Source organism: Podarcis vaucheri (genome assembly GCF_965113315.1).
Source record: "Podarcis vaucheri genome assembly, chromosome: 17".
In the NCBI taxonomy this organism is placed as follows: Eukaryota; Metazoa; Chordata; class Lepidosauria; order Squamata; family Lacertidae; genus Podarcis; species Podarcis vaucheri.
Window position 1 is genome coordinate 2,475,818 of NC_138755.1, and position 22,439 is coordinate 2,498,256.

The following is a 22,439-nucleotide window of genomic DNA, read 5'->3' on the forward strand; positions in this document are numbered from 1 at the left end:
TGCCTATGAACAAATGGGCAGGGAGGGGTGGTTTGGGGGAAGTAGCCTGGCAGACTAAATTTGGCCCACAGGTCAGAGGTTCTGCACTGCTGAGCTAGATATTCATTTATTCTGCCAACTGATTTCCAGTGTGATGAGGACCAGGAGGACACTGGGGTTTGGTATCTGCACAGCAGGCAGAGCACCATGGGCTGTTCCTCTCCAGGGTCAGCACCCTAAAATGGCAGGTGTGAGGTGGCACTTCTGCAAATCTGAACGTGGAGCAGCAGTGTCTGGTTACAGTTTCTCTGGAGCTGCACTGTTACTCACAGGTCCTGAGATACCAGTCTGGAATTTATTCCCCAACAATGCTTAGGCAGTGGCTCCTCAGTGTTCATGGCCTTGTAGATTCTTAGCAGCAGTCACAGGCTGCGCTGTCATTTAGCTTTGACCCTCTCTTGGATCAGCAGGAAGCCTACAGGGTGCCTGTTCGATGCCACGGGCAAAGAGATGGATGAGCCTCCCATGGACTCTGTGGAGAGAAAGGCAGAGAGAGTCATTAGCGGCTCTACCGGATAGACGGAAGACTGCTGTATAACAGCTGTCCAGTTCCCTAAGCATCTTTGGCAACTTCCATGCCTGTGCTTGACTAGGCTACACTTTGTGGAAGGGCCACAGTAAGCTTTTTACTGGTTCTTAACCTGCCAGTCCCAGTTCTGACCACATGCTGTTGCTCTGATACTTCTGTCTATGTCTGTGTGGCACTGAAGTCTCTTTCACAAGCTTCTAAGTGCTGTCTGTAGATTGCTCTACTAACACCTGTGCCCCTGAAGTACAGCAGAAGAATATTTGCCACAACTATCCAGACAACCTACCTGACGCTGATGTCGGTATGTTGCAGGGTCTCACCGTCGCAGGTCCAGCAGCTGGTGGGTGGTTCTTCCTGACACTGCCCCCCACACAGCCCCTTGCGTCGTCGTACAACCGGTTCTCCATCCTTATGGTCTTCCACTTTTGAGGTGAAACGAATAGCCCGGACCCGGTACACACTCACAAAAGGCAGGTCAAACTGAAAAGCACATTTAAGGGTTTTTTTTTTAAGCCCTCTGATCTCTGAAGCTCATGGCATTACCAGAAGGAGTCTTAACCTCTCCAGCTCTGACTCAAGCGTTTGCGGCTTTAAGCAGAGCTCTGTATGAAGCTGCCTTCTACTGTCAGAGCAGTGGTCCTTTCAGCCCAAGGCAGACTAGCAGTAGTAGCTTGTCCAAGAAGTTAGGCAGGTGGCATTTTGCAACTCTTAATACCCAATGTGCCTTTTGCATTTCCTCGGCTGCTCTTCGTGCAAAAGCGCATGCTCTGAAGGAGAACTGTGGCTCCTCCCCTTATTTGAAATACTGCCTTTTGACCTGGGAGCCCCCAAAGTTACATGCAGAATAAGTAAGAAAACACAATCGTGTCAATTCAAGGCACTGCAGTGGAATAAAATACCAGAAGGAGGAGTATCATGACCGGAACAATTCAGCCACTTTTAGAAGCCCAGAAGAAAACTAGCTTTCACCATCCCCTAGCAATAGATGGAAAGGGACCAAGCATACCTTTCGGATGAAGATGATCCAAAGCCTTTGTGCCACTATGGAAAAGGCCCAATCCTGTGTGCTTACCAACCTAAGTTGGGCAGTGGTGCCACGAGAGCAGAGCCCCACTCTAAGCTTCCGTGGCCTCACCATTTAAATGCATGGAGGATGCTCTTTGTTAACTAAAGGGAGGAGGGCCCAGGGCCCCAAGATGAAAGAAATCGTCAGGAAAGGTGCCCCCTGCATCTGACGGCATAGTTCTCCTCATTTTGCTTAAGACAGGACAATGTAGTTGCCTAGAAAAGTCTCCTGTGTTCAGGTTATATTCCGACAGGATTTCCAACTGCCAGTTTAATGTGTTCAAGCCCCTTTCTGTACCCCCCTACCACTTCAACCCTCCACCAGGGGCTTCAGACTTTGCCTCAAAAGATGTTCAAATTCTAAAATAAAGAGTTGACCTCCAGTGTCAAATAGGGGGCTTCAGTTCTGGAGCAGGAATAAATATATGCCTGTTGTACAGGGTGCTGCGTTTCACGCATATTTGAGTTTTCATATTGTAACTGCATCTACATGGGCAGAATTGCGGTTGTCAGAAAGAGGCGTGGCCTTTTAGGTTCTGCCCCCAGCTCTGTGGGGAGACAAGTGCAGGGGAGGCAGAGGCTTTCTCCATACCTGGTCTGAGCCATTGGTGTGCCGAGTCAAGTGTCGCAAGAAGGAGAGTGCTGAGCATTCATGCACCAGGATGAGGTCTGCTGTACCGTCAGCCAGATGAGCACAGGGGGAGAGTCCCTCCGGGCTCTTGGGGCAGGCACTGCTCATGGAGGTCAAGTTGACAGCCAGGAAACGACCCTGAACCTGCTGCCATTCGCCATCTGGGGGGGGGGGGAGGTGGAAGAGGAGAGAGGTTATCCTGGGCAGCTTTAGCTGGGACAAAGCAGCTGCTTGGACAGCCTATTTGAAAAATGTTTTTTCTAGGGTGCAAGACTCCTGACAGCCCTGTGGCAGCAGCAGCAGCAGTTTGTTACGTGGAAGTGAAGGTGAGGAACTCCCTCCTTCCGTACAACTTCCCATGTGCTGCAGCCAAGCACTGCCATTTAAAAGCTATTTCCAGGGCTAAGCCCTGGCTCAGTAAATCCTGATGGTGGGAGATTAAAGACAGCAACAATGCCCATTAGCCTAGAGCAGGCAATTAATTCCTATTTGAGGTTGCAAAATTTGCTGAGACCTAGGGATTCCCTTCTGTGTTTCTCTACCACATTCTGCCCCAAACAAAGGCAAGCATCTCAAACCAGTTTAATTCAGTGCCACTGCATTTGCAGGAACAGGGAGATGACAATCTGGGTGGGAGTTACTGGTTTGCTTTTGAGGTCTCCCAATGAAATAGAAGACATTTTTTTGGTTTCATAAAATTTATACACTGCTTGATTGTAGAGAAAACCTCTAAGTGGTTGTTGCAAGTGAGGTGGCCAGTGCAGGGTCTCTATAGTCTATCCTGATGTGAGGGACTGGCTGGATTCTGATGAGTACACACCAGAGGAAGGGGTGTTGGAGACTGACTGGGAAGAAGGGATCTGAGGGAGGCAGAGAGGCAGAGGCAGCAGGAGCTGCAGGAACCGAGAACGTAGAACAGTTGCAAGAGGAGGGGGAGAACAGTTAGGATAGTGTAGAGTCCAGGGCTTCCACACCTCCTCCTCCTGCTCCACTGGCTCCCAGCACCAGGAGAGGATGGAAGAGGGAGAAGCAGAAACAGGTTGCCTGCAGGTGGAGTCTTCACCTGCTTATGTGCAGCTCAGGTGGGGAAGATCCATAAACTGAGGTTGGGGGTGGAGCTTCTCTGTTGTGCCAACTGCCTCATTGGGTGCACACCTAGGAAGAGCTGAGAGACGTAGGACTGATAGACCTGCCTTTCCCTAAATTGTAAGTGTGCTTTTGACAATAAAGAGTTGATTCCTCACTCTGGCCATTCCTTGCCTCACAGTGCTGTGACACCCGAGCCTGGAAATTAACAGGGTAGCTACATAGCCCTAGAAGACTATTCTGTGTGTAGTAATAGCACCTCTATAGTACTTTAGGATCCACAGTGCTTTAAACATTCATTAGCTTAGTAATTTTTACAATTTTGTAAAGTAGGCCAGAACTAGTCTTCCCAGCTGTAAGTAGGATGCCTGAATGCAGGAGATGGCAGCTTGCTTAAGGCCACCCGACAAATTTGTGGTTGAGATGAGATATGAATCAGGGATAGAATGCCATATGCATTTTGCCACGACATTCCTTTTAAGAGAAAAAGGCTTTGGGTTTTTAACAGTGGCATGGCAGACAGTTCCTGGGCATGCGCAGCTTCTGGCTTAGAAGTGGGAAATGTAGCTATGATAAAGCGTTCTGCTCAGATGCAAGATGACAAAGAACACTTTCTTGAATCAGATCTGGCCACTGCAGCGAGACATGGGGCTTGGGGCGAGACATCACCTGGTGTCTGCATATTCCAAAACAGGGGAAAAATGCAAAACTCTGTACTCAGCAAAGCCATTTTTTTTTTTTTACCTTCAAAGCCTCACTGTTGTAGTTACGCTTATGTGCACATTTTCTAGTGCTGCATTTTCCATATTCAGTCACCTTTCTAGCTTGAATTCTTGAGCAGTCACTGCTTGTGTACTTTGAAAATGCAAAGAGCTGGCATAGCTTAGTACAGTGGTACCTCGGGTTAAGTACTTAATTCTTTCCGGAGGTCCATTCTTAACCTGAAACTGTTCTTAACCTGAAGCACCACTTTAGCTAATGAGGCCTCCCGCTGCTGCCGGAGCACGATTTCTGTTCTCATCCTGAAGCAAAGTTCTTAACCCGAGGTAACATTTCTGGGTTAGCAGAGTCTGTAACCTGAAGTGTATGTAACCTGAAGCATATGTAACCCGAGGTACCACTGTATACTTTTTTTTTATTTATCTGATGTTGTTCTAGGAACCTTTCTGGATAAAAAGTGGGTATAAATATTTTCCATATGTGCACCTGCAACTGATATACTGGCAGCCCCTGAATACACCCTTCACAGGCCATTCCTGGCACCTGCAGGGTCTCTCCCCCCCATCTTCAAAAAAATTAGGTATCCAATAGAATAGTTTGTGGTGTGTGCTTATTAGTGGTATGTGTGTGGTTTCTCTATTTTGCAAATGTGCTCACAAGCCCAAAAAGGCTGGCAACACCTGAGTAAGTGAAGTACCTCGAACATTTAAAAGCACTATGTAAATTATTTTAAATACTTTGCAGTTATAAGGAGAAGAAACCTGTTTTTAAAAAATATTTTAAAAAGGTAAGTGGATATTCTCAGGAAAATTCCAAAGCCAGCTCTAGTTGCATACAACTAGCGGCAGCCATGGATGAGTCTCGAGATGCGCAGAGCCTGTTCCAATAGAGGCACATGATGCATGCCCACTCCTGGAAGCGTGCTGGATCAGGGCAAATGTCTCTCTTGTTTCTGGGGCCTCTGTAGATGCTGTTCATGCATTTAAAATGGGGGGGACAGGGACAAAGAAGCCTGAATTCTGCTTAAAAACATGTGACAGTCAAGTTAGAATTTCTAACCTGTTCAATCATATGGAATTCATGCATATAATCAGATCATTGTCTCACATTTGCATGTCACACCCATATATGGTTCTGGTACAAGAGGGTGCAGCTGAATTTTAAAAATAAAGTAGGATCCAGGGCACGCGGCTTCTATGCCCAGACCTGGAGCAGCTTCAGCTTCCAGGAAAGCATAGGAAGGAACGGAGCCAGATCTAGCCCCAGGCAGTCGGCTGCGTATCAGTCTCAATGTCTAGTTCTCTCACCTATGTGCTGCTCCGGTTCTGAAAGGTTTTCTTCCTCTGTCCCAGCTGGTAACTGTTTGCTAGACTCTGAACAGACCACACACCTGAAAGAGAGGGGTGGTGTCACTTCTGATCCCAGCCTTTGTCTTTATTGTAAAGCCAACTGTCAAACTTCCACCTACCCAGAGCGGCAGCGTGTTTGGTCCCTTGGGTTTGCCTCCTCCGTTCTGGCCACTTGGAATTCCACGGTGCCTTCATAGCTGCAGTTCCTCAGCAGTGCCTTGGCTCCTGGAGAGAACAGGGAGAGAGTTGCTTTCAACTGGCTGGCAGCACTTCAGAGCAGATTCTAATAACTGATACATAATCCTAACAATCTCAGCTTTTTTTAATACAAAGGACTGTGCTCTGGCTTGCTTTGCTTGCCAACCCTGCCTTCCCCCACCTCCTTGGTTGTCACCAATCCTCCCACCCTCACTCCCCCTAGACCTTGCCAAACCCCACATCCTCCTCCCCAAACGAACCCCTTACCTTCCCACCTCATGCTGCCACCACAGCCGAGTGGGAGGAAGAGTTGGTCTGGCAAGAGGAGGATCACAGGAGGCCGGAAGTGCTGGCTGGCCGGCCTGAGATCTTCTGGCACTGCCACCACTGCCTTATCTGGACCAGGGGCAGATTACCAGGTTAGCTGGCTGCCACTTCCAGCCGCCTTCCTCCTTCCCATGCTGCTCCTCTGGCTAGGCCAATTCTTCACTGTAAATTATGAGGCTGCCGCTTCTGGGTAGCTTCCTAGTCCCGGCAGTGGTTCTCCTGCCACTCTTCATGCCAACTGGAGGCTGTGCAAACTACTAAGGGAAAACCAATAAGTACAAGTATAAAGAGAAAATGTACCTCAAAAAAGGGGGCAAATTTGCATCATGCAAATTATCCATCAAGTTTACAGTTAACACTATGTCATAAACAGAGACACTCACTCGTAATTCAAAGGTACCACATTCCCTGGTTATAAAGCAACAAGGTTCATCTTACTGCTGGCCAGGCCTAGCCTTGTCCCCTGCCCCAAGCCAGAGAGCCCTGTCAAGCCTAGGAAAGAGGATTTTAGTGGGCTGGTCCAGATATTCAGTGTACATGCTCCCTCTGTCAGTTGCATCACTGTTCAGCTTATCACAGTAGATTCCTTCCCCTGCATACCGGCATAGGTGTAGCGCATTGGGCCCATCCAGCGGTACTTCTCACTGGTGCTCACTACATCACCATAGAAGCCATAGCCAACCAGTGAGACGGAATAACGTAGGAGCTTTCCATTGTGCCAAATGCTGCAGACATCCATAGGTTGGCTGTCCCCTAGAAAACAGAAAAAGGCCACTAAGGTTCCAGATTATATTTAAGTTCCACCACCCAGTATTGTGTTCTGCTACACATTTTCCATCAGAAAAAGAAGTAGCATCTATGTTTACCAAGGTACAGATCTCTGTTTGCATTCCTCAGCAATTACTGGAACACAGCAGCCAAGATCTACAGTATCATTTGCAAAGGCTACCGGCCTCCAAATGGATGTCCTTCTGTGCCAACTCTGCTCATCTATCAGTTGGCCTCCCAACTTTTTTACTTTAGTGGGGGTGGGGGGTTCCTCAGACCAGGGAGGATTTGCTTCCCCAACCCAGCCTTGCAAAGTTCCCAGCCGAGATATGTCAATACTCCATTCTCCCAAGAGTTGAATGCCATGAGCCATGGAATAAATGGGTAGGAAAGGGAAAATCAGTACCTATAACAATGTGCAGAGCAGAGGTGATGGGGTCGTTTGTTCCCACAGTTGCAAAACAGATGCAGTCTGTAGAACCTGAGGTAGAAATGGAGAGCAACAGATTACTACCCAGACTGGCTGGGGCAACCCAGTCACATGGGTGGGGTACAAATAATAAATTATTATTATTTAAATAGTTATTATGACATTACCTGGCTGCAAAAAAAACCCTGGAAATGCACCTTACTTTTCCCTGCATCTTCAGATGAGCAGAGCTAAATCTCAAGAACACAAGAGGCCTGCTGGATCAGACCCAAGGCCTGTCGTATTGAAGTATCCTGTTCTCACAGGCTGTTCTGGCAGGCACTAAGAGGACCATCTGGAAGGACTGGGTGCCCACAGGTGCTTGCTACCTTGCAGGTCCTCAATCCCAAACACTCTTTCTCTCAAGCACCCAGGGCCCATATACTCACCTGCAGGTATGATGCCAATACGAAGCCTTGGGGACAAGAGTTCTGCATCAATGTCATTCTCTGATCCCCCGGCTTTTTGCTGTGTCCGCTTAATCAAGGCGTGCATTAGCTCATTAAAGGTGCCATCGCCCCCCACACTCACCAGTCTGTGGAGAAATGAGGTAGATTACATTAGGCACTGAGAGAACCTCCCTTGTGGTTCCCAAGTGGAAAGGTCCATGATGGGATTAAATATGGGGGGAAATGTATCAAGTTACAAAAAAAAATAGATTGTATTCGGGAATGGGTATCTGACTGTTTTAAATATTACCAAGTGAATGAACTACTTGTAAAGGACTTGGTGAATGGGTTTTCTTACTGTAGATCAGAGTTTGATATGAATTTGTTAGACGAATATGAGAAGTTAATTTTGAAAATGTATAGAATACTTCTGGAATGGAAAGGACAAAGTGGACGAAATGGTTAAAGTACCGTATTTTTCGCTCCATAACACGCACTACCCCCCCCCCAAAAAAAGGTAAAGGGAAATGTGTGTGCGTGTTATGGAGCGAATACAAGCGGGAGGAGCCGCTCTTGCTGGCTTTTCGGCGAGGTGGGAGAAGGAAAGCAACCTCCCTTCCTCCGGCTGGCTGGGAAGCCGGCAAGAGCCGCTGACACCCTGCTCAGCACTCTTTCAAACAAGAGGTGCACGCAGTGTGTCTGCCTGCTCTGTGGCTTTTTGGCGAGGTGACTTTATAGTCAGATGGGCTGACTGTAATTCAAGGAAAGGGAATTACTCTGCTTTCTTTACAATGAGCCGGAAGGAGGGACAAAGAGGGCATCCCCTTCCGTCCCTCCCCCAGCACCTCACCGGTAAATTCAGGCAAAGCGGCTTACAAGGCTCCTGCCCCTGCGTCTCCTCCTCTTTTTGCTCCGGTTCCAGCGAGGCAAGGCAGCTGCACAAATGTGAGCTCCCCCTCTCTCTTCCCTCCCTCCCTCCCCCCTCCCTCTTCCAACTTCAAAAAATATTGGGGGGCGGCCAGGTAAGCCCCACCTCACATACCACAATGGGGGGTGGGGGATGACTCCCTCAAATATTTAATGGGGGGTGAAGGCACCTAGGCCCATAGGAGTTGGCTGCTTTGCCTGGGACAAATGTGAGCTCTCCATCTCTCTTCCTTCCCTCCCTCCCTCTTCCAACTTCAATAAAATATTGGGGGGGGGGCAGGTACAGGTAAGCCCCATCTCACAGACTGCAGCTAAATTCTCTCTTCATTTGTTAATGACAGTGATGATGTTTCTTAATGCCACTGTTGACTGCTGTTCACTTTACATGGTTGTAATATGATTCTGATATACTGGTTGTTTATTAAATAGTTTAGTACAACATTTCATTCAGAATATTTTTTTTCTTGTTTTCCTCCTCTACAAACTACGTGAGTGTTATGGTCAGGTGCGTGTTATAGAGCGAAAAATATGGTAGTTATGATACAATAGGCAAGAGACCAGGGCTATAATATAGAATTTGCCACTTGGGAGAAGCTCTGGAAAGTTAAGTTAAAATTTACAGTCTATTATACATTAAAAAAAGAATGATATGAAGATGGTGTATAGATGGTACTTAACACTGTATAAGATTGCAAAAATGTATAAGAGTAAATCAAGTACCTTTTGGAAGTGTAAAATGTTGGGTGGAACTTTTTTCATATGTGGTGGACCTGCAGAAAGGCGAAAGGTTATTGGGAAATGAAGTATAATGAGTTTTTTAATGTTTAAAGTGATGATTTCCAATAAACCTGAGGCCTTTCTGTTAGGTTTAATTGGATCAGAGCTTCTGAAGGAATTGTTTAATTTGTTTATGTATGTTACGACGGCGGCAATAATAGTCTATGAACAAAACTGGAAAGAAGAATGGCTTATGAAAATAATGGAATGTGCTGAGAGGGCTAGACTGTGAGAATTAAAGAACAGAATAGGAAAAAAACTTGAAGAATGGAAATATTTTGTAGAATATTTGAAAAAATATCATGGTTGTGTCATGTTGTGTGCGCTGTTTGGCCTCCGCTCTTCAGCGCCACAGCAGCAACTGGGCCAGGACCTCCCCCTCTGCTGTGGGGCCTCTGTTGGGGCCCACCACAGCTACAGACACACCCCAGTCCAGTCTGACCCATCACAAGGCCTGCAAGCACTTTTCTGCAGGACTCCTGGTGCCCACTTGTAGCAGATTGCTCTGGATTCCATAGAATTTATGCCCTAGATTGATCTGAGCACACAATGTCGGTGGACTTCTAGTGGGGTCTCCAAGCAGGATGCTGAGGGTCATCAAGACAGCAGGGAACATAGATGCAGGTAAGGTGACAATATGTCCTTTTTTACAGAGGAAAGACCTCAATTTGAAGAGCTGTCCATTCCAAGTCTGGCAATATAAATAATGCCAATGGGGAGGGCATTTAGTATCTAGATAGCAGATTGAACAGGCAAACAGATCACCATGTCACAGTCTTCCCTTGATATTTCTATTTAAGCTGTAAGTATTTCTAAATCAATACGTATAAATTAACATATATGTTCTCCTTTGTCCTCTTTTTTGGTGATGCAAAAGTGACAATCCTAGATGCTGGCCGGTCCTTACCCATCAAAGTCACTGAGGTCTTGCTGCAGGATGTAGTCACGAGCCTCATTGGCATGGCAGGTCTCTGGGAAGGTGCAGAGAAGGTCAGAGGTCATGTCACTGGGAATGGGGAAGAGGCCCGTTTCACAGAGAAAGCAGGAGAGAGATGGTCAAGAAAAATAGGACTTACCCAGAACTTGAACATGGATCCCAGCAAGGGTGAAGAGTGGGGCCACCTGACCCTGGTAGATTTCCACTGCTCGCCCGCGTCCCCCAACCGGGTTGATGAAGACAAGGAGGCTCTTGGGCCGTGTAACTCCTGAAGCAGAGGGAGGAAAAACATCAGAACTTTCGAAATCTGCTATGATTAAATGGGCACAAGATGTTGGACATAACATAATGATGGCTGACTGGGAACAGTTATGAACCACAGGTATGAAATTCATGGCATGTAATGCCTTAAGAGAGACTATTATGAAAATGATATACAGGTGGTACATGACACCAGTCAAGCTTGCAAAAATCTATCATTTGCCCGATAATAAATGTTGGAAATGTAAAGAAACTGAAGGTACATTCTTTCACCTTTGGTGGACGTGCCCAAGGATTAAGGCTTTCTGGGAGATGATTTATAATGAAATGAAAAGGGTATTTAAATATACCTTTCTGAAGAAACCAGAGGCCTTTCTCCTGGGCATGGTCGGCCAAATGGTGCCAAAGGAGGACAGAACTTTTTTTATGTATGCCACAACAGCAGCAAGAATACTTATTGCAAAGTATTGGAAGACACAAGATCTACCCACTCTGGAAGAATGGCAGATGAAGGTGATGGACTACATGGAATTGGCGGAAATGACTGGCAGAATCCGAGACCAGGGAGAAGAGTCAGTGGAAGAAGATTGGAAGAAATTTAAATACTATTTACAGAAATATTGCAAAATTAATGAATCTTAGAATGATGTCAGAATGAAGTTAAGTGGTTTAAGCAGCAATGTTATAAAGGTATATGTAAAAATGGATTGTTAACAGGTGAGAATCCAAAGTTATAATATATTATGTTAAAGGACTAAGATAAAAACAAAGAGGGAAAGAAATTGCTGAATTAACTAACTGAATTGGAATACAAAAAAGGGAGGTGTGAGGAGGTCAGGGAAACAAGGAAATGAATGTAAGGTATGGAAAGACTGATGTATTTTTTAAAAGTGTTTTTTATCTTTTTTGTATTTTGTATTTTTTCTTTTATTTTTACTTTTGTCTTTCTTTTTCTTCTTCTTTTTTAATTCATGTAATTCTTTTCTTTGAAACCTTAATAAATATCATTTAAAAAAAAGAAAAGAAAAACATCAGAACTTTCTTGGATGAGACCAAAGGCCCATGTAGCCAAGCATCAATCAGCTTCCTCTGTGAAGCACACATTCAAGTCATGAAAAAACTGCCTTCCCCAATGTTGCCTCCCACCCCCCAAAAAGTGGTATTCAGAGGTACATCGCTTCTGAGCATGGGGTCCCATTTAGCTATCATTTTGCTCAGTGTCCATACATGGGAGGGCTGGAGACTTGATTTAAAGTCACTGTCAAAACTCCAAAACTTAATAGTCCAAACCAGAGTCCAGCCTTGAACTAGCTGAAATAGCAATCATGAGTGCCTTCAAGCTCATGAAGAAAGCCCCCCTTCCCTTGCTACTTACTTACCACAGTCCCCACCAAACACACACACTGGGAGGGCCTTGCTGTCTCTCTCCTCTTGAAAACTAAGCCCTGCTCTCAGGATCAACCTTCCTCTGTCATGGCAACCATGGCCTGTCTCTGAAGGCTTCTGTCCAAAAGGAAAGCACCATTCTTACCAGGCCTTTCCACTGCCACCTGAGAACTGACCGTGGTGATGGATCCAGCTCTGTAGGGCATTGACCCAGCGTACTGCCAGCTGAGACTTGGGAGGGGCAGTGAACTCCAGCGTCCCCAGGCGCCAACACTCTTGCTTCTCCCGCTGCACAAAGAAAACTGGAAGAAGGGGAAAGAGGAAGTGAGAAAGACCGATGGACAAGAGGGCTGGTGTGGGATCTTGAGAAGCCAAGAGGGGGAGGCCTCCTGTGGCCCAACCCTTAAAAGGTGTGGAGCATACAGAAGATGGCCTGGGGCATTAATTACACATTTTTCATTGGAAATAGTATATACATTTACTTCCATATGTATACACAGTTGTATAACTCCTGCTCACAGTCTGAAGAAAGAGGGTGGCTATTGAGATTACCTCTCAATCCTCCTCCCTGACAAGACTGAGAGTCAAGGACTGGAAACAGTAGAACCAGGAAGATGCCTAGAGTAAAGAAGTTCTATTTCTATGGTTAATCAAGGCTCCACCCTCTTCTGTGTGGCAGAAATATAACTTTTTCTCCCCCCCCCCTTTACTGCCGTAAAGACTAGAAACTTAAATTTAAATCAATGATCAGGAGTTCATAGCAGTTATAAAATTCACTGTACCATGAAACTAGGAAGAGAGCAATGGGACATCTGGGGAGGAACTAAGCACAGTGCTAAAAACCCAGCAGGCGAATTTGGGGAGCACACAGGGGAGGAAAGGTAGCAAAAGGCCCATCTTAGTCCAATAGCTCTTCACCAGAATAGCATGTCCCACATAAAGAATCCCTGACTGATGTCCAACCAACCTTATTCCGAATGCCACCAAAGGTATTGTACCCCCAGAAGTGAACTCTACTGTTTGGACCTTCCACCCAAGATTTACTGTGTTTTTCACTCTATAGGACGCACCCGACCATAGGACGCACCTTGTTTGGGGGGCGGGACAAGGAAAAAAATATCTCCCCCTCTCTGCTCAGCGCCCCTTCAGCAAAGCGGCAGGAGAAACGGAGCCCCTTCCATTTCTCCTCCCACTTCGCTGAGGGGAGCTGCGCAGAGAGGGGGAGATTTTTTTCTTCTTGTTCTCCCCCTCTAAAACAAGGTGCATTCAGTCACGTTCAGTGAAGGCAACCCGAAGCCTCCGGAGCGCAGCGGAAGTTCCTGCTGCGCTCTGGAGGCTTCAGGTGGCTACCTTGGAAGCCTGGAGAGTGAGAGGGGTCGGTGCGCACTGACTCCTCTCGCTCTCCAGGCTTCAGCGAAAGCAACGCGAAGCCTCCGGAGTGTGGAGGGAGCGCTTTCTCTGCGCTTCAGAGGCTCGCGTTGCTATCGCTGAAGCCATGGAGCCTGCATTCACTCCATAGGACGCACACACATTTCCCCTTAATTTTTGGAGGGGGAAAAGTGCGTCCTATAGAGCGAAAAATACGGTAACTTTCATATTTGACTTTTGAGGCTGCATGCCATGTTCTGTAGCATAAAACTGCCCATACAGGTTCCTATGAAGCTTCCTGCTTTGTTCTATCCTGCTCACCTGTGAAACAGCTTTCAGCCTCTGGAGGATCCTCCTCTCCATCCCTGGTAGCGCCAAGCCTTACAGCTACCATCTCCTGGACTGGAATGCAGAATCCCTGACCTGGGGAGAGGGGAGATCCATTATTCAGAGGGCGCAGGTGCTGAGCAAGTGCTGATGGGTTAGAAACCCTTGATTCCACCTTCTCTCACTCTCTTTCAGAACCAGACGGCAAGCAAAGGGCTCTTGATTGCAGATATGCAAAATTCCTGCGCTGTATGACTCAGCTGCCCACTTACTCTCCTTGGTCTTGGCTGGCCATTGCAAAGCACTTCACAGTTGTCCTTGTTGTCCTTCTTCACACTGGGGGAGAGGAGGTTGGAACACCCTTGTCAGGAGGAATGCCAGGACTGTATACTGGCTCCTGTTATGCTGGGGTCAATGGGCAAGACAGGCTCCCCATCTCTGCTCATTTATTTGCCCTTTCCCTCTGAGAGTCCAGTCCACACACCACGCGGAGGGAGAGGAGGAGGAAGATGCTCCTTCAGGCAGAAGGAGCTGCAGGACAGATGTGTGGGCCATACAGGCTGCCCTGCATCCACTAGGTGGGTGTTACTCAGTTATATTAAAGGTACAGTACTGGCACACAGTGGGGAATTAGCTCAGCATTTATTGATGGCTGACAGAAACATACTATGTTCTCTAATTCAGGCTTCCTCAACCTCGGCCCTCCAGATGTTTTTGGCCTACAACTCCCATAATCCCTAGCTAGCAGGATTAGTGGTCAGGGTTGATGGGAATTGTAGTCTCAAAACATCTGGAGGGCTAAGGTTGAGGAAGCCTGTTCTAATTGGAAGAAAATGACTGAAAATGGATAATTAACATCTGGGATATTGTGTGTATGGTGAGAAGGCAGTTGGCCAGCTAACATTTTGTGTGTAAAAAATGGTGTGTGTTTATAATTTATTGGAGCAAAAACGTTCAAGATAATGTAAACCCAGTTGTGTTACTTGAAACTTTATGACTTCAATTTGTTCTGTTTGAAATATGTTCTTGTTTTTAGGCCTGGATATTTTTATTTTTTATTTTTGCAGCTTTATCTATTTTGTATTCTCCCCCCTTTTTTCCCTTCTATATATGAAACTGAACATAGAATAAAACATTAGTAGTAGTAGTAGTAATGCCAGTCTGTTGCCCTAAAGAGGATGCTGTCCCATCACAAGCATAGGAGCCAACTGCTAGGGGCCAAGGTGAGGTCCCTCCCCCCCAATAAAATATTAGAAGCCCCCCAGTTGATGGGCATTGTCATTCAAATGGTGCATGTGTGCTGCGTCTTGTGATTGGTTATGCGGGACATGGCTTACCTGGCCTCCCCAATATTTTATTCAAGTTGACACCCCTGATCACAAGTTTTGAAATAACCTTGAACCCTCAATCCAATCTGCTTCTGTGCTTGGAATAGTAGAGCCCATCCTGTCCTTCACCTCAGGCCAGCCTTGACACTTGAAGGCAGGTAAAAAATCAGCAACAGCAGGAGGGAGAGCTGCCAAGCCATCGGGCCACAGACACTTGTTTTTTTCTGGCTTTTAATAGCTCCCAGTTCAGCTGGCCAGGAAATTTAAAACTCTGGTCAGGCCAGTAAAATTCTGGTCAAAGACCCATGAAGCACTGAACAAACCGGACCTTTTCAGACCCTATACAGTCCCTAGGGGGTCAACTAGAATAACCAGTTGTGGCACTGATGGCGTCTTTGCTGCAGAGGAAGCTGATGTGACAGAGACAGCCACATATATATGAATGGCCAGGGGACACATCCTCTGAGCACCAGCTCTCACCCATAATGGCAAGCATCCAAACCCAGCCCCTCAGTTTCCTACACTTCTGCACCAGGGCATCTGCACCAGCCTCAAGGGAAGGGGAGCGCATGCACAAACAACATGCTTTCAGGTCAACCCAGGTCCAGACCCACGGCAGCACTTTCCCCGCAGTAGTAGAAAGAAGGCCTGCCTCTTCCTAGCATCAGCTTAGTGCACTCCTTCTTCTGATAAAAGGAACAGCAGAGAGCTGAATGCTAAGAAGAGGCCCAGACAGCCAAAACAGCTGGCAGGCAGAAGCCCTGCAGCTAAGGCAAGGGCAGAGATGGGCAAACAGTGGGCCACCTCTTAGGAACACCCCTGAGGCCAGGGGTATGTTAGCAGACAGGAGAATACAGTTGACCCAACACCTGACCCGCCTTGCCTGCTCAACTTTTAAAGGAGCAAGGCAGAGCCTGTCACTCACATGGTTCTTGTGCCAAATGAAAAGAAGATTGACTCTGCAACTTAGCACTTCTAAGGGGCTGGGGGGAGGGAAACTGGCTATAGGACTCGCGTCCACCCCTCTGACTCCTCCTCCACCCCAGACCCAGATGGCTCTACTGATTAGCTGGCTGAGTCTCTGGAGGCGAAGGAGAGATGGGCCCAGTGGACTTCCCTCCTCTTCTGGGACATCTGGCAACTCCGGGATAGGGCCCTCATTCTGATCCCTGCCCAAGCTGTCTACAGCCCCACCCCACCCCCACCCCCGCTCTGAATCCTCCTCCTCTGATTCTGCCTGGCTCCGCAGCACTCGTGGCAGGCACTCACTCAGAGAGTCATGATAGTCGTGGCTACGAGCACAGGTAACTTTTAAAGAGGATTTTACAGGTTCCTGGAGGATTGGCTTACTGAGGGCTGTTATTCTTGATGAATAAAAATTGATCTTTCATTTTACTGGCATGTGTCTGTATGTCAGAAACAAAAGATGAGTTACCTCCATCATGCCCTTCTTGTGAGTGAGATCCTTGCATGACTGCCTGGTGGCGCATGACTAGCTCGCTCCAGACTGAGGCAGCTGAAAGACAAAGCCCCACTCCCATGGCTGCTACACACCCAAATGGTTGTGTAAGCTGACTTGCACTCAGCTTCACTGAGGGCACCAAAAAGAGGACCAATATTTATTCATTAGACTCTAGGCAGGTAATTACTCAAAAGACAGGTATTCTCCTCCTTTAACGCAGATATAATATGACCTTCTCACAAAGAAGCACTAATGACCTTAACTGTCCAGATTTCCAAGCTTGGCCTAGTCACACGCCATTTTCCAACAAGCTGAAATGCATGTTTCATACTTCACTTTCATAATCAGTGCTTTTTTCGGGGGGGATGCGGGGGTACGCATACTCCTAAACATTTTGTGAACCTAAGTTTGGCCTCATTGAGGGGCAGTGTTTCAATATGAGTAGGAAAATGAGAGTACCCCTAAACATTTTTTTTAGAAAAAAAGCACTGTTCATAATTATGTGTTTTTGAACTGTAAGTACATGTAACTCCCAAAATACTGTGAGATTATCATAAATGTCATAATGCAGTATACAAGTTTGTGAGATTCAGTACCCACATAAATCTGGGAGCACTTTATTACTGATTCAAGACTAACAAAATATCAAGGACAGGTTGAGAGAATGAGGGGGCCCACAGGAACCACACAGTGTCACGGAGAACTTCCAAGAGGTCCGTCTGTGAAGACCTGGTCCCTTCAATGCAACAGCTGACATATGCAGCATTTCATTTCCCCACAGGAGCCAATGGGAACATCTAGGGGTCCTTCAGGAAGCCACCAGCCCTGGCCCCATCACTTGCAGCACTGAGCTAACCCCAATTCCACCTCACTTGGCTCTTTCACAAACAATGTTCCTCTTCAGTTCAGTCTTCTAATCAGATGCCACTTGCTTAAGAATGGAGGGACAGGGGAAATGTTAAGATCAAAGGATGCCAACAGTCCTGATTTCTTGCTGGATAGCAAGAATACCAGCAACAGTGAGAGGAACTAGCTATTCCAACTTCCAAGCCCTGTTAGGTGAGTTGAATGACCTTTGTATGTTAGTAAACTGACCTGTTTCACTCAGATGTGAATAAAAATTCCTGCCAGGAGGCTAGCGTGACCTTTAGTGAAAGCCATGCTGCAGTAACCCGACCCTGCAATTCCTGCAGTGAACCCCGCAGCTTGTTCTTCAGCCACCCTGGAGCAAAGCTTCCGCAAAGGTGGGAAGCGGAGGACAAACAAAATTGCAAGACAGGATAGAAAATGTTTTCTTATTCTGTGAGAGCTTCCAATTGCATGCATTGTTCTGATTCTGAAACTAGTTTAGAATCCTAGACTGAAAGCAAAATGGCACTAAGGAGGAACAGGCAGTTTATACATGGCTTAGATAGATGTTTCACCTCTTGGAAGCCTTCTATCCATCTTCTCCATCCAAATATATAACAACTATATAATACAGATCAAGCTAAAGGGTTGATCTATTCCAGCACTCTAACAGTGCCCAGCCTTGGAAGTTCACAAGCAGACGGCAGAGCAAGGAAGAAACAACTGACCCTTGACTGCGGCCTCCTTCTCCAACCTGGCACCCTCCAGATGTTGGCCCCATTCTGCCTGACCAAGGGTCAAGGATGATGGGAGTTGTAGTCCAACAACGACTAGAGGGCATCAGGACAGGGAAGGCTGCCTACCCGCCTGCTACACTCTGTACATGGGGACTGTATTCAGCTATCATGACAGCTGTCCATAACCCTATCCTATCCTCCATAAAAAAATTAAAGCTAAATAATCTTTACATAGGGACGCGGGTGGCGCTATGGGTTAAACCACTGAGCCTAGGGCTTGCTGATCAGAAGGTCGGTGGTTCGAATCCCCGCCACGGGGTGAGCTCCCGTTGCTCGGTCCCTGCTCCTGCCAACCTAGCAGTTTGAAAGCACGTCAAAGTGCAAGTAGATCAACAGGTACCGCTCCAGCGGGAAGGTAAACGGCGTTTCCGTGCGCTGCTCTGGTTTGCCAGAAGCGGCTTAGTCATGCTGGCCACATGACCCAGAAGCTGTACGCCGGCTCCCTCGGCCAATAAAGCGAGATGAGCGTCGCAACCCCAGAGTTGGCTACGACTGGACCTAATGGTCAGGGGTCCCTTTACCTTTACCTTTAATCTTTACATCTGCAGAGAAAGTTCATAAGCTATAGTAGATACTTTTTTATATAGACCAAGAACTGCTACACAAACTCTCTAGATAGTACTAAGTAAACCGAATTTTTCTCAGTTTCTTTTCCCAATCTGTGAAATGAGTAAAATTAACTGATATAATGGATAAGGATGTGAGCTAGAAAGCTTCCCCAATTCAGCTATCACCCTTTTCAATAAATGTACTGGGTGATCTTAGACAATCTATTCTTTTCACAGCCTCAGCCACCTCTACATCTGCAAGGTGGGAATAATATTGACCTGCCTTACAGGACTGGTGAAAGGATTACAGATAAAACAAACACACTGAAATCTTAAAATGTTCTCTATAAAATTCTCAGTATTATTACTTCTATCCTGCCCTAGAGGATAGTTGTGAGAAAGCATGAGAATCACACCAGAGAGCATGCACACAAAGGGATCCCACACAAAGGGATCTATTGACAGACATAATAAGCAATGAAATACAATATGCATGCAGGTGACAACTAGATTTACTCCTTTATAAAACAAAACCACCAAGATCTACTCCTGCTCAAGCCCCACTGAAATGAATTTTAACTCCTCAGTATAAAAGGGCTTTTCACTCTCACATTGCAAACACACACATACAAGACTTTTCAAAAAGGGAAGTATAAGTGAGACCTAAAACAAAATGTTGGGGTGTGTGGAGTGCTCCCTGTTCAGGATTCCACTTCTTCCATTCAATGTCCTCTTGATTTCCCACACATTTGCACATCTACACTTGCGAGTTGGACTGCAATCCATGGCCACTAAGGAGCTCAGTTCTCACTGGGCTGTTGGGGGACCTTACTGCTTTTCTCTATTTCTATTTTCTATTTTCTATTCTTATTGTTTTCGTACTTCTATAAACTTCACATTGTCCCATCCTCCCCATGTCTACTGACACCTGCCTCGTGCATGGTTCGTGCTGTTTTGGCTGTAAAACAAAACAGCACTCTGAATATGAACCCTGGAAATAGGAGTTACTCACACACCCCTCTGGCCCTGTGTTCCTTTAGTGATTCTCTAAGTCTGCATGCATTCTTTCTACATCCACCTGTGTTAAATGATTAACCTCCGTGAGGAAACTGTTCTGGTCCTAAGAGTGGAGAGATCATTTGTCTTGTTTACCCGGAAAGGTAGGGCAAATATTAACCAAGACTAACTGCATTCAGAGGATGGAACAGCATTACCCTTAATAAAACATTAAAATAATTAGTACTGTGTTAACATGAATACAGCAGGACCTCTACTTACGAGCATCTCTGGTTACTTATCCTTGGGGATATGCATGTGGCAAACCCTGAAGTTATTGCCGTGCAACTGGGGGAAGAGGGAGAAGCAAAGTCTGCTGGTGGAAGAGAGGGCAGCCCAGGGGCAGAGTACAAGCAGAAGGTCCCGGGTTTCCTTCCCTGCAGTTTAAGCAGGATTAGGTAGTAAATGATGGGAAATACCTTTCTGTCTGAGACCCCAGAGAGCCACTGCCAGTCAGAGGAGGCACATGATACAAGGCAGGCTCCTCTGTTCCTAAAATGGGGCAGCCTTGTCAACAATGTCACATCTTTTCTCTGCAAAACCTAGGCAGGAGTGGGAAATGTTCCTGCCAGACTTTGGCTGCAGAACCACCCCCCCACCCCCCAGGGCTGGATTTAGGTTTGATGTGGCCCTAAGGAGCTCCTGAAGGTAATGGGGCCCTTTATATGTCCACAACAATTGTCACTGTTTTTTGTGTTGAATATATGCTATATGGTAATTTATGGATACCTAATAGGTATCTAAAGCCAATAGGTATCTAAAGCCATTATATTTTGGAACTATACATCCAGTTGTTTTTCCCTTTACATTTTTTGGGGGGCCCCAAGCTATAGCTTGTATAGCTTATAGTAAATCCGACACTGCTCCTCCCCCCAGGCAACTGTCACACAGTGGAGTTCCTACCGGTTGTTTTCAGCATTGAAAGTGATTTAAAAGCAAACAAGAGTCCCCGGAAAGGCCATAATTATGGAATACTACCAACGTTCACCTTTACAAAGTGGCAAGTACACTGGATAGAGCAAGCCTGTGTAAATCTACTCAGAAGTAAATCCCATAAATGCAGTGAATATTACTCCCTCCCGAGTGTATACTGTACGAGATCGCAGCCTTGGGCTGCAGGCACAGCATCGCGTTAAAGCACATGCCCCCCCCCCGCGCGCCCCCGTAGCTTTGTGAGGAGAAAAGCAGTGTCGGAATTGGGGGCGAGTCTGTGTTCTGCTTCAGATATCTGGTGTGAACGAAGAGACCTGGCGCCTCTCAGACCCCGGTGGAAACCTGAAGAATCGAGACCCCCGACCAGCGGCCCCCGTCTTCGAGAAAGGCGCGCCCGCCCCCCAAAGCTCGATGACCCCCGGGATCCCGGGCCAGGGCTCTCTCGGGGCCGGGACACTCACCGCTCGTCCGGCCCACCAGCTCCGGCGTGCCCAGCAGGAACTCCCCGCCCGGCGGCAGAGACACCAGGACCCGCCCGGCCGCCGTGCGCAGGGGGCAGCGCAGGAAAGTCTCCCGCATGGCGCTCCGCTCGCTCTCCTCTGGCGCCGCCGCCCGCCCGCCCGCCCGCCCGCCCGCCCGGACAGGGCCTTTACCTGGCGCCGGCCGGCCAGGGCGCCTCCCCGGGGCGGGGGAGCCAGAGGAGAGCCCGCCCCGCCTCCGCCCGGGAAGCCCGAGGCGAGCCAGAACAGGGCGCAGTCTCTCCGCCGGGCCCGGGGGGTCGTGGTTTGTTCTCCCCTCACCAGCACCATTATTCCCTGGTGCCCTCTGCGAGAGGAGCCCCCCCCCCAAGCAAGCCCCGCCTGGCCGGAGGTGAAGCCCCTGCTTTCCACGGGAGGGCAGAGAGCACTTCCCCGGCGTCCCGGCTTCATGGAGCAGGGCCCCCACTAAGGGCGGGCGGGCGGGCAGCAGACCTTGCCCTGGACGGCAGGCAGGGCAGCCACTTGGGGATCTTCGCATCTCAGCTTGAGCTTCCTCCAGTCTCCTTCCCAGGCGGTGCAGGGAGCTGGTCCCTGGCCTGAAGGGCTTCCTTGGTTGAGGCCGAGGTTGCAAACCGGCCTGAGGATGGTGGAAAACAGCTGCGGGACAGGGGTGCCAACTTGAATAAAATATGGGCAGGGGCGCCGACTTATAAAAAATATTGGGGGGGCCCATACCAGGGTCCTGCCCCGGGAAGTTTTCTAAATTTTAGATGAAAATTAGTGAGTTTTAAAGTTTTTTAAAAGTAATCACTAAAGTCGGAACGCTAAACACGTCTGCAGCATGCACTGAACGAAACTAACACACTGAATGACTGCGCCAGCAGGGTGGGCTTTATATAGCCGTGGCGTCATAATGTCTCGAAGCGTCAAGGCGACGCGAGGTGGAGGATTCCAGGCGATTCTGCTCCAGTCCTTTTGATGTCGCCGCGGCCGCAGCACTGGCCCGCCAGACTTTACACGAAGGTTCGCGCACCGGGACAAATTCTAAGTGTGCCCGCAGCACCGTAACACTATCATGATTCATTATGACATTATGTTTGCTGACTGGGAACAGTTATGGACCACCAGTGTTAAGTTCACGGCATGTAATGCCTTAAGAGAAAATATCATGAAAATGATTTACAGGTGGTATATGACCCCAGTTAAGCTTGCAAAAATTTATCATTTGCCCAATAACAAATGTTGGAAATGTAATGAGGCTGAAGGTACTTTCTACCACCTTTGGTGGACCTGTCCGAAGATTAAAGCCTTTTGGGAAATGATCTATAATGAAATTAAGTCCTTAAAAGGACTTTTCCTAAGAAACCTGAGGCTTTTCTCTTGGGCATGGTGGGCCAATTGGTGTTAAGGAAGGATAGGACGTTTTTTATGTAT

At 47.4% G+C, this 22,439-nt stretch overlaps 1 protein-coding gene across 3 annotated transcripts; it reads right to left on the minus strand.

Annotated features, from left to right (window-relative positions):
- Nucleotides 1-83: 83 nt before the first annotated feature.
- Nucleotides 84-21,133, minus strand: LOC309522512 (ceramide kinase-like). Of its 3 annotated transcripts, none has more exons than XM_082205841.1 (13): nt 20,988-21,133; nt 13,548-13,649; nt 12,035-12,160; nt 10,351-10,479; nt 10,182-10,245; nt 7,571-7,716; nt 7,119-7,193; nt 6,545-6,697; nt 5,539-5,644; nt 5,378-5,460; nt 2,226-2,425; nt 855-1,048; nt 84-511 (listed from the first exon to the last, which is right to left on the minus strand). In XM_082205841.1, the coding sequence occupies exons 1-13, from the start codon at nt 21,103-21,105 to the stop codon at nt 421-423; spliced, it is 1,587 nt and encodes a 528-aa protein (XP_082061967.1). In that variant the 5' UTR covers nt 21,106-21,133; the 3' UTR covers nt 84-420. The 3 variants fall into 3 exon arrangements, with proteins under 3 accessions (XP_082061967.1, XP_082061969.1, XP_082061968.1); XM_082205843.1 differs by lacking the exon at nt 20,988-21,133 and adding an exon at nt 17,439-18,237; XM_082205842.1 differs by lacking the exon at nt 20,988-21,133 and adding an exon at nt 16,317-16,386.
- Between the last annotated feature and the right edge of the window lie 1,306 nt (nt 21,134-22,439).

What these genes read in the sequence shown, in the direction of transcription:
- LOC309522512 (XM_082205841.1), bottom strand. Translation starts at nt 21,105, where the DNA reads ATGCGGGAGACTTTCCTGCGCTGCCCCCTGCGCACGGCGGCCGGGCGG. An exon ending in TATTGGCATCATACCTGCAG is followed by an intron (nt 7,194 to 7,570) that starts GTGAGTATATGG and finishes TTTCTACCTCAG; the next exon opens with GTTCTACAGACTGCATCTGT. An exon ending in CAAACACGCTGCCGCTCTGG is followed by an intron (nt 5,461 to 5,538) that starts GTAGGTGGAAGT and finishes CCTCTCTTTCAG; the next exon opens with GTGTGTGGTCTGTTCAGAGT.